Source organism: Monopterus albus, unplaced genomic scaffold (assembly GCF_001952655.1).
Source record: "Monopterus albus unplaced genomic scaffold, M_albus_1.0 scaffold24.1, whole genome shotgun sequence".
Classification (NCBI taxonomy): domain Eukaryota; kingdom Metazoa; phylum Chordata; class Actinopteri; order Synbranchiformes; family Synbranchidae; genus Monopterus; species Monopterus albus.
Window position 1 is genome coordinate 308708 of NW_018127904.1, and position 11654 is coordinate 320361.

Sequence of the window (11654 nt, forward strand, 5' to 3'; positions counted from 1 at the left end):
AGGCAGCAGGTGATTTGGTATTGAGCTCCAGGGTAACAGATATGTGGAGTCAGGAAAGCGCTGTGTTAAGAGGCAGTTTTGCTTAATTACCCGCTTTCAACTCCACTGCAGCACAGAGCCACTTGCAGAGAGGAAGAGAGAGACAGAGCTGTAGACTGGTTTTCTCTCAGCTGACACTCGCTGTGCTATCCGATGCGTGTTTTTGTGTTTCTTACTAAAGCTGTCTTTTGCAATGCTGTGTGCTCAGCCATGTATAGACTACAGAGCTTGCCCAAACTCAGAACTCTGCTTGGCTTCAAACAGGGAGGTAAGTTCTACTTTGAGATGGATTAATGTAAGTGTTTGATGTCTCACTGGGGTATTGCAAGATTACTGCACTCTTTTCTTCACAAGTTCAAGTTTTTAGATCTTGGAACATGCTATGTGCAATGTTTCCTACCTTGTGGGGCTTTCAACAACTCTGATTTTCTTAATATTTAGTTGCTGCAACAGAAAACTGGCTGCCTAACTGCAGTATATGGCTCAAACAGATTAATTTAACAAATTTATTTATCTCACTTACATTGCATTATCAAAAACATCAGTGTGCTTCTACCCTTAAAGGTAAAAAAAAAAAATCCTGTCCTACAGAATGTGTGTTAATTCAATCTTTCTGATGCAGGTAATCAAAGTTTATAATGAAGATAACACCAGCAGAGCAGTAGAGGTTCCCAGTGACATCACTGCCCAGGATGTATGCCAGCTGTTTGTTTTGAAGAACCGTTGCATTGATGACCACAGCTGGACTCTTTTCGAACACCTCTCCCATCTGGGAATAGGTAATAATTTGTTTTTTGGTATCATTTTGTAAAAAAAAAATCTGTAAGAAGATAATCTCAGAGGCACACTGCTTCCTGTGCTGTACTGTATAGTATATGTTATCTGAAAAAATATTTCTTTCATATACTGTATGAGATATAGCTCTGTTACCCATATTTTTTGCAGTGAACCTTTAGCAAAGTGAAAGTGTCTTGCAGGCTTCATTTCAATCTAAAACTCATGATGAAATGTTAAAATATCATGTGAGAGTGCCAGATAATGTACTAGTATTTATTGATATGGGTAAGGTTTGCTTGGTTTTATGGGAGGAGTGGGGGTAGAGTGGAGTGGTGAAAAGTGTAGATCTACACTCATTGGGCAGTTTGTTGTTGTTGGTACACATAGCTGAACCCATTGCAGTGTAATGGGACAGTCCTGAATTAAATCCTCCCTTTGTGAAAGTGATAATGTTGATTGTTTTGTTCAAACTGTGCTAAGAGAGGTGTTGAAAACATTCCTTCATAAAAGCAGGATTTACTGCAGTACTCTTATATCAGAGCGAACTAGACAGCACTTAGAGAGCACAAACCTCCGCCAAGGCAGATCAGTTTCCCCATAATGCCATTCTAACTAAAAGCAGTATTGCAATTACAGTTCAACCCTCATAATATGACTCCTCAATCATGAAAACCTATCACTGGCATTTGGAATCACATTGGTGTCATTATTAGTTTGAAAACAATTCAAGAACAGCAATATTTCACTAACAATATTTCAGGACATAGCGCAGCATCTTTTGAAGATACTGAGTCAGCAGTGCTTAAGCCACAGTTTGATCTTAGTTGCAAGTCTGTAGCATTATTTGCTGTCTCACAGTAGCAAGTTTTCCATGAGCTTGTTAAATTTCAACATTCCAGATCAGCAGATCCAGAATATTACTTGGATCCAGATCATATTTTGGTGGGGAGTAGATCTTATGTGAATGTTTTCTTGCAATTTTTGTCCAAGCATTCTAGGTATTATGCATGGAGTTAGAAGCCAAAATTTTGAAATTGACCCTACTGTATATCATAGTGGTGATGAACCCTTTAAAGTATTTCTGGATATGGATAATGATCTAGATCAGCACCAAAATCTAGATTTGCGTGTTGGTTGATTTACTTTTTCAGATAAATGTTTGGATTAAATGGGTCGACAGAATATCCCTAAGCTAATAATATAAGAACCCAGTGAATTGTGACAAAATAAAAACGAATATCTCAAAGCTCAGTGCTCTTATTCTAATTCAGGAAAAGGTGAATGTTTGGAGATACATTGTTTTCACATTGTTTAGGCTGTAGACTAAGTTTTTTGAGTTTGTTTGCCTAATACCCAGAGTTTATATTTATAGGGCATAGCTATAAATACTTATTCAGTTTAATTCTTTAAGGCCATATGCTATGTTTTACAGTTGTTTTAACAGCCATGTAAATCATGACTAGTTACTTATTGTCTGATGACATTTTTGCCCTCATGTTGTCAGTATATTTTGTTCAACAGTGCTTCACAAAAAAGGTTTCTATTAATTCAAAATCATTTTTACTTCTAGGAAATAATTAATGTTTATGTTGTGCTGCTTGACTTGAGAGCTGTGTCCTCGGACAGAGGTTACACATTGCCTCAGAGTTAATAATCAAACTCCATGCCTCGAAGTTAACCAAAATAACGCTTGTCAGAAAATCTTTTGCAGATGTCATTGCACTGTGAATTTAAGAAAATTTCAAGTTTTATCTATATTTAACTTTGGTTTGGCATTATAGCTGATACTATTGGATCTTTATCTTTTATCCAGAGGCCAGAGAAAAATAAGTTAGCCTGTCATCCATTTTCTTTCCTCCTGGTCTCACTAGAAAGAACAATTGAAGACCATGAGTCTGTTATGGAAGTGCTGTCAGGCTGGGGGGTGGACACCGACAGCCGGCTGTATTTTAGAAAGAATTATGCTAAATATGAATTCTTCAGGAAACCCCTGGTGAGTTTGTGACGACTTTCTATTTAATATATGGTGATGAGTTCATAGACATCATTTTGCATTTGGTATCCTCTCTTTGAACCAACCCACCTGTTTTCCCACCAGTGTGTGGGTTAAACAGTGTTGTAATAAGTGATACTGCTGTCACATCGGTAGGACTTTTTCCCGGATCACATGGTCTCTATATGCAGTGAAACCAACGGGATGGTGGATCACTCTCAGCTTATACAGGTATCAAGGTCTTGTGTTTACAGTGCACTCTCTTATCCCTTGGTTGGCTAGCTTCTCAACCTTGTTTAAATGTGCTGTGCCACCTTGAGAATCTACTGTGCACACACACACACACCTATGAATAAATATTTTTCTATCCGATACAGACATTTCTTAACTCCAGCACGTGTCCAGAGATCCACGGACACCTCCATGCCAAAGAGCAAAGCAGAAAGTCTTGGAAGAAGTTTTATTTTGTGTTGCGAAGGTCTGGGCTTTACTTCTCCAACAAGGGAACTTCCAAGGTCAGTAAAGCAAAATGACTTGTCAAATACAGTAAATGTATGCATTTTAAGAAAATCAAATGCAATAATGAACCAGATAACTATGTGAGCTGTTTGTTGCATACAGCTAAAACCATTCTGCTGCATGCAGTACTATTTTATTAGAAAATTGCATTAGATTTTCTTTGCTTGAAATAAATGCACATGGTCCTTATTTTACACAGTAAACACCCAGGATAAAAAAAACTGCATGAAACTCTTGTCCTCATGTGTGAGGATACATCCTCTTTTTGTGCACCACAGGTTCACTCGTTCATCCTCTGTATATATCTCACCTGCTGCTCATTGTCAGAGGGCAGTGGAACAGGTTGAGCTTGATTTTCCTTAGGTCAGCTAACATAGCAGCCAGGCAGAAACAGTGCTCTCAGTGCTGCTGACAAGTGAAGCTTATACTCAGGCACCAGCCATGCCAACGCAACCACTTCTCAACTGCTTTCATTTTCTACAACAGTAGGCCTTTTGTTGTCAATGCAGACTTTGGTATGGCTCCTACGTTTTACTCTAGAATGTTTCCTATTCATCTGTAGTCTTGGTCAGACGCATTGCTAGTCAGTCAGCACAGACAGTAACAACTGTGGCTTTACTTTAAATAAGGAAGTGGGACCTGTGTGTCACATGAAATCAGAACAATGGTAGTCTTTGTACTTTTTTTTTTTTTTTTGGAAATGTATCTCTGGCACAATGTGGCTTTTGATACTTTCTCAATGCAGCCCATGTCAATATGTCTAAATGTAGCCTTATCTCTTTCATTACATTTATATGTAAACCACACCCTGAGACACTGATAACACAGTTTTATAGATTTAGACATAAATCTGCACCCACCTTTATCCTAAATGAACTAATATGGTTTCTTTGCCTGAAACATTATGTTTTATGAATGGTTTAATAAAAATACAGTATAGTATTTATCCACTGTTTGGAGCTTTAGTTTTCTAATAGACCATGTCCAGTTCATTTTTAAAGGTACAGTAAATTACTTTCTTGTGTACTATAGATTTTTGTAGTGTTCCTCAATATTAGGAACCACATCATAATATAAATTAAATGGGCAATACTCAGATTCTGGCTCACTCATTAGGACAGACCTTACATGTGTCCTCCAGTACTGTACAACAAATATCCAGGCATGTGGTGGAAATGAATATTAGACGCAACTCTTTGATTTGACGGTCCATGAATGCCCATCCCTATAATGTCCTATTGTTTTACAGGAACCAAGGCATCTCCAGTTCATTGCCGACTTTAGTGACAGCGATGTCTACACCGTCTTGTCAGCCAAAAAACTACATGGGGCACCTACAGATTATGGCTTCTGTGTCAAGGTACTGTCACTTTCTAGAAATGCCCAAACAGTTTAAAATAAGTGGAAGCAGAGTACTGAATTCTGGCATGTTGAGCTCCCTTTGTCATCATCTGTCTACTCTCTCCAGTCATCAAAATGTGGTTCAGCTCGGGACCTGAAGCTGCTTTGTGCGGATGATGAACAGACCAGGACCTGCTGGATCACAGCCATGCGCTTGTTAAAGGTTGGCTTGCTGACCACCATCATAAGAGGAGGAATGCTGAGTCAGTGTTAGAATCAGAGTTTTGCTTTGGGAGGAGGTCAAGAGAAACTACTGAGCAAGGCTGGATTAGCGCTCCCTCTCTTGATAGCAGTAGCATGTTTCATTGTCTAGAGATCGGCTGGATACAGTTTAAAACGTTAGTCATGCTCCTGTTAGTCTATAAATAACAAGGGACTTGTTGGAAGAATCTTTATTTCACCAAGGAGTTTCAAAGGCCTATATATAAAACATTTGGGATTAGAATGTAAAATGTGCACTTTTTTTGTATTTCAGTATGGGATGCAACTGTACCAAAACTTCATTCAGCCATACCAAAAACAAAAAGCCTCACCAATGGTAAGCTGAAGCTCTTTTTGTTACCTTGTTTTGTAACTCACTTGAAACTTAGGTGGTTTAAAAAATATATATTTTTTAAGATGTATTAACAAGTATTTATATAGAATTGAATCAACTGACTGCATTATGGAAAGCCAGTTGATTGTAACCCACAGTACCATGCAAAAGGTTTGCCTCAGATGAGCCTTTTAGCCACTTTTATGTTAACATACACGAGTGTAGCAGCATGATTGAATAGGACAAATGAGGCACCTTCTGTGTGTTGATGTACAATGTGTTGGTTAATGTAGGTCCCAGAATAGCCTCAGACTCTACCAGGATTATTTTTGCAGCAATGCCTGACATCTATTTATGGCATTTGGACATGTTCACGAACCCTCTGCTTTCTAAAAATACACAGTGATCAGCTGTTCTCAGATTTACCAACTCATCACCTCTTCTCTGCTGACATGAGCTCATACTGTATGTGACCAACAACCTCGCCAAGAGACTTGACTAGAAAGATAAGACTACATAAATCTGCCAAAAGCGGGGTCAGTTAGCTGAATCTTCTGTGGTTTACCTGACCGATTTAGCTGAACATGCTAGATTACACTTCATAGGTTCACACTGAAAAGAAAACAAAAGACATATTTAACCCAACACTACTCATAGTAAAAATTTTTAAGTGATAATAGGTATCTTTACATCACTGGGATAGGGGTAGAGTGGATAAGATGAATCCGAATTCCCCTATTCTCAAAGTGAACACTTCTCATTTGTTTTAACTACTCATTTACATTGCAGGTAGTAGCTGGTAGTGGAGTGAATGTGCTAATATAAAAGCTTCTTGTTAATCCCGATAAGAAAAATTTTCTTCAGTTATTTAGAGCCACTTGCTATATGGCAGTTTAAAGGACTAACATGTGCCCATGTATCATTCCTTTCAAAGCCAGTCTAATCCCTTTTCAGTGGTGATTTCTGTCCGGAATTATCTGGAAATAATGAAAGATGGAGTCATGTAACTCAGACACTAGATGGCAATGCAATACTACAAGATAGCAAATGTCAGCTTGCTTCCTTTCCACTGTACTCAAAGGAAATCAAAACAAAAGTAGCATCTTGGCTATTTTGTAGAGTGTAATACATTTTTTTCCATCTTTTCTGTAAATGTGATAGTGACATGGGAAATGAAATCAAATATGAGGACAAATTTAAACATACATGATGGATAACTATCATTTTAGAGAAGCATCTCTGAGAACTCATTGGTGGCCATGGACTTTTCTGGCCAGAAGAGCCGGGTGATTGAGAACCCATCTGAGGTGCTGTCTGTGGCTGTAGCGGAAGGTCTGGCATGGAGGGTAAGTCATGGACCTTGGTCAAAAATGTTCTCTTGCTCAAAATCAGCCTTTTAATGAACAAGATTCCCAATATTGAAAACAAGAAAACGGGATAAAGTGGAGATCTTAAATGAGCTAGAATAACAAGACAAGAGAAACAGAATAAATTAGCTATGCTTTAACCCAATATTGTTGCCATAACTCATTTTTACATCAGAGGAAAAGCTGCCACCGTCTGAGTGGTCATGGGAGCCCCTCCACATCCCAGAGCGCAGTGTCAAACCTAGGTTTGTGGGACACATTTGTATTATTTTATTATTCTGTATGGACACAATTGAAATAAATCATGTGGAACATAGCGCCTCTCTTTGTGCTTCAGCTCTTCACTTGACTCAACCGTGGTTCCACAGCAAACTGTCTCGGGATGAGGCGCAGCGTCTAATCACTCAACACGGTCTTATTGATGGGTAAGCAGCTACAGTATACGCTTCATTGGTTACAATATGTCATTCAAAACATCTGGGTTATTGGTTGTAAGAAGCATTTAGTGTACGAGCCTTACACTGCTTTTTTTTTTTTTTAACTATATTTGCATTTATGAAGGATAAGCATGGTAGTGCCTTTCCCTGTTAAAGGCATTTATTGTAAGTTATATTAAAATTCTTTGCACAAGAGAAGTCATGTATTCAACAAATAGCTGACATTTCAGTATTGCAATTGTGTGGTGGGTATGTATAAATATAATAATAACTGTGAATTACAATAAGACTTGAGGAGTTCTAAAAAACATTAGATCTGCATTACAACTGCATAAAATTACAGTGTTAATGTCTGAACCTATCTTTACATATTTATGTCTGTCAGCATTCTGTTACATTCTGTTAGCAAATGTTTCAAAAGCCATAACAAGAGGGAGAGAGCAGTATTTTCTAGTGCCCATAACAGATTGAATTTTCTTAAAATTGGGCACAAGTGTGGACTTAAAACAAGAGTGAAACATTTTTTGCACTTTTGTTTTCAGAGTATTTCTGCTGAGGGACAGCCAGAGCAATCCTAAGACATTTGTACTGTCACTGTGTCACATGCAGAAAATCAGACACTTTCAGATCTTACCTGTGAGTACAATGCACTGTTTGGATATTCAGTTCTAAAATGATTTTCATTCATCTTGCAATAACCACCTTCCAAATTTTGGCCTCATGTTCATCAAGTCACTTGTACGTGTATGCACATGTAGGTGGATGATGAAGGGCAGTCATTCTACAGTTTGGATGATGATCACACACGGTTCACTGACTTGATCCAGTTGGTGGAGTTTTACCAGCTAAATCGTGGGGTGCTGCCCTGCAAGCTCAAGCACCACTGTGCCCAGATCACCCTGTGAGCACGGGGCCCCAGAGCCCACATGCACCTTAACTCCAGGGCCTTTCTGGACAAAACACTCCCAGTGTTCACGTGCCTTGAAAATATGCACTAACTGAACAACCATGCAGACTGAAACCACTGTTATCATCCACTAGAGCCCACATTCATACTGTGGTACCTAGTCTGTCCTTGTTTTTCTTTTTCAGAAAAAGCTGAATTTTACATTAGACTGTAAAATACTGACTACAGGTGCTGAAGGTGAATTTTGCCTGGTGAACATTATTCATCAACCCTGTAATGTGCACATACTGTATGTGGCCCAAGATCCGATGGGAAAAGTTCAGTCTAACCTAACAGTATACAACATCTACTGCTGTATATCGCAAAACTTAACGCATACTATGAACAGCATTTGATTCTACGACCATAGTGATACCAGTAGAAGAGAGAAGCTTTTTTTTTTTGGTAAGTGACATACAGCAGCTAAAATTCAGGTTTTCACTGAAAAAAGATTCAGTAGGATGTCTACAGTATGTACTGTATACGATATATACAGTACCTGTCAGTTATGGTCTGGCAAAGGCACATTTGTATGTTTGCAACCACATCATTCTAGGGATTGTTGTACACAACACCTCTGTCCTGTTAAATTTGAGTATAAATAAGCTATCATACTTTTCATTGTTAGTGTGCCTCTAAGTATTCAGGTTTTTATTTTAGAGACAATTATTGTTGTTTTCTATTATGTAAAATGGCCTCTCAGGAAGTGTTACTGTGTGTACCCTGTAAGCTGGACTGAGACTGAGGTAGAGAGAATAATATGGGATAATATACAGGTGGAGAGGTGGCACACAACCTTGCTAGCCTACACTGTGCATTCATTTTAAATATATGTGATTAAACACAAAAATAGCTGTGAGCTTTCATGAGAGCAAGGACAGGGAAATATATATAAAACATTAAGATGGAAATCAAAAATACTGTATGATATTATACTGATTTTGATCATATTTGAATTCATTGTATATTGAAATTTAGTTTTATATTTTACCAAGATTCAGGTACAGCTAGCAAAACCTGGGTTGCTTGTATTTTGATGTTATTACCACTGCTATGGGTGTAAAGTGTTGAACATTTTGGTTCTCAAAAGACAATAATGCTTTTTAAAAAGCTTGCCAAAAGTCACTAAATCACCTGTATGACTGAAATGACCATCTTGTGTGTCTTATTTCACTTATTTTTCAGCTGGACAACACACACACACACACACACACATATATCATTATCATCATTTTGTTTGGTCACAATAATCCTGTAGTGAAAATCTGATCTTGTGATAGCTCTAATAAATATACACAAAAATCTATAATGTATGACTTACTGTATTGTCACTTTTAGGGGTTTCTGCCTCCTATAGACTGGCAAAATTGTAGATTTTTCATTAGACAGTCATTGTCACATTTAAACCCACATTACTGAAGGTTTCAAACATATTATATTGTCAGCACTGCTATTCAGTAGTTCACTGTGCAGCACCATAAACTCCTAACTTCAAAGCCTAAATAAGCTTTGCTAAGGCAATAGATCATCAGGCTAATAAACTCTGCCTTTATTTAAAATCTATCAGTATATATTATGGTCTTTATTCCTCATTAAATAGGACAAACATGGTAGCCATATAAATATAATGACAGACGTGATATATAATTCTAAATGAAATGACTACCTGAGCCATCTCATCAGCACACAGTGGGGTGCTTCTCTGCTCAGAATGACGTTCAAAGCAATTAATTCATGATTTTTTTAATGGGATCCAGCAAACAGTTAAATTTAGTCCCACTATATAGCCTGTGTGTGGAGCACATTAGCCTAACATTGTCAAGTATGATTTACTGGATTCTGTGAGCGGTATACTGGTAATGTGTCCTCCATAGCACCATCACATAAATAATGTTTATGACCACTAGATGGTACTAGAAGCATTTTGCTTTTGGTTGTCCAGGTTTATATTTGAAATCATAATGTGTCTAGTGCAATTTAAATTACATAATGCATATAAAATCTGTCAAAGATGGATGTTGCGCTAAGGTTAAGTTACTTTAAAGTTGGGCAGCTAAGTCATTATTGGTATTGAGCATATTACGTGCATATACAAAGAATGATCTGAGAATGCACCAAGAAACATGAATTCATAAATGGGAATAAGAAAGTGTATTTAACAGTGATACTATCAACAGTCCCTATGTAACTGTTGTTACTCTGATGAGGAGTAAATTAATATGGCAAGTGCAAGTAATGAATTTGATGTAATCATATTTTCATTTACATTAGATTTTTGGTGCTGTGTAGTATTTAAGAAAAAAAATGTCTATTTGACATGAATAATATGATTGTGGGTCTGTGTGCAGCTGTAAATGGCAGAATGTCTTGTCTTGGGGCATCTGTGTTAAAAAATCTTCTCAGTTGTGTTTCAGACACAAAGCCCCTATACCTCCCCTGCTGTACTTCAGAAACACATTTTGAAACAGCGTTCACATCCATGGGAGATGTGCGCACACAGAGAAGTCTTAAATGGACCCCTGCTTCCGAGATCTTGTGCTAAATGTTGTTTTGGATGTATTCCTGCCATTGATCGGAGTCTGGCTGCGGGGGGAGAGATGGCAGCTGGGAGAGACTGCGCTTTCTTTAATGAATTCATCCAGTCCAAACGGCCTGTGGATACAGTGGTTCTCACAGTAAAGAAAGCCTCTCTCTGCTCTGTCTTGGCCCTCATGAACAACCACCACTGTTTGAAACACTTCACACCATTACATTGGACTTACTCCTGCCCGCACTCTTACTCTAATAACTTCAGGTTTTGTATTCGAGAGCTGTCAACTTCACTCTCTTGCTCTTGTCTTAAATGCCCCACTTGTAGTATTTCCCTACTCTGTTTTCAATTATCTGGCTTCAGTTTACCGGCAGGTTTACGGATTTTACAGCACCTATGTTAAATTAGGTAAAGTCTGGACTGTGGTTTACTTTGGGTAACATTAGACAGCTCTAGTGTTGTTTGTTGCTTTTTAATTTGTTTTTATAATAATGAGCAGTCACTTTTTATTGACACTGGTGAGAGAGGTTACAGCCAGGAGAGGTAATGCACATGGTTGGTTTTTGTCCTATATTTCGTTATGTACCTATAGTATAAAGCAAAAATTAACAAGTACTGCAGTATGTTTCCCTCCCTTAAAAAAGTGATGCAATCCAGTGAATAGTACAGCCTCATTTAAAACTAATTGGAAATCCAAATGTGTTTTAGTTTGATAACTGCAGACCCAGGCTTTGTGCTGATTGTATGTATTTTGCAAATCTGTATTATATACTGTATCTAATCTAATTGTATCTAATGTTAAATGATTGGTGACAGTTTTGGAGCTGAAAAGGTTCAAAAATTACTATTATTATTATTATTTCTAAATTTGTACTTTCTATTAAACATGAAGGCACTGTGGCTATTGGTTGCAAATTATTCAATACTGTATATCCAAATGACCCACAATTCCCCCCAAATACTTTAAATGCAATAGAGCGCAGTCTTTATTTGTCATTAAAATGATAAAGTGATAAAAAGATAGATTAGGGATTTTATGATGCATAAAATCTCTAAGCAGTTGCACACTGCTTGATACTCTGGATATTTTCTCCATATATTTTCAAAATG

General features: G+C 37.7%; 1 protein-coding gene across 2 annotated transcripts in view; it reads left to right on the plus strand.

The window, feature by feature from the left end:
* grb14 (growth factor receptor-bound protein 14) overlaps positions 1–11432 on the plus strand; it is a 14539-nt gene extending 3107 nt beyond the window's left edge. The window contains exons 1-13 of one of the 2 annotated variants that reach the window (XM_020594765.1): positions 7–307; positions 662–818; positions 2688–2809; positions 2966–3040; positions 3187–3324; positions 4578–4688; positions 4797–4892; positions 5205–5267; positions 6494–6610; positions 6807–6876; positions 6969–7056; positions 7611–7704; positions 7827–11432. In XM_020594765.1, the coding sequence (XP_020450421.1) occupies positions 233–307; positions 662–818; positions 2688–2809; positions 2966–3040; positions 3187–3324; positions 4578–4688; positions 4797–4892; positions 5205–5267; positions 6494–6610; positions 6807–6876; positions 6969–7056; positions 7611–7704; positions 7827–7973 (1353 nt within the window). In that variant the 5' untranslated portion in view covers positions 7–232 and the 3' untranslated portion in view covers positions 7974–11432. Of the gene's footprint in view, positions 1–6; positions 308–661; positions 819–2687; positions 2810–2965; positions 3041–3186; positions 3325–4577; positions 4689–4796; positions 4893–5204; positions 5268–6493; positions 6611–6806; positions 6877–6968; positions 7057–7610; positions 7705–7826 lie in introns of those variants that run through there. The other variant, XM_020594766.1, reaches the window with a different exon arrangement.
* The last annotated feature ends 222 nt before the right edge of the window (positions 11433–11654 follow it).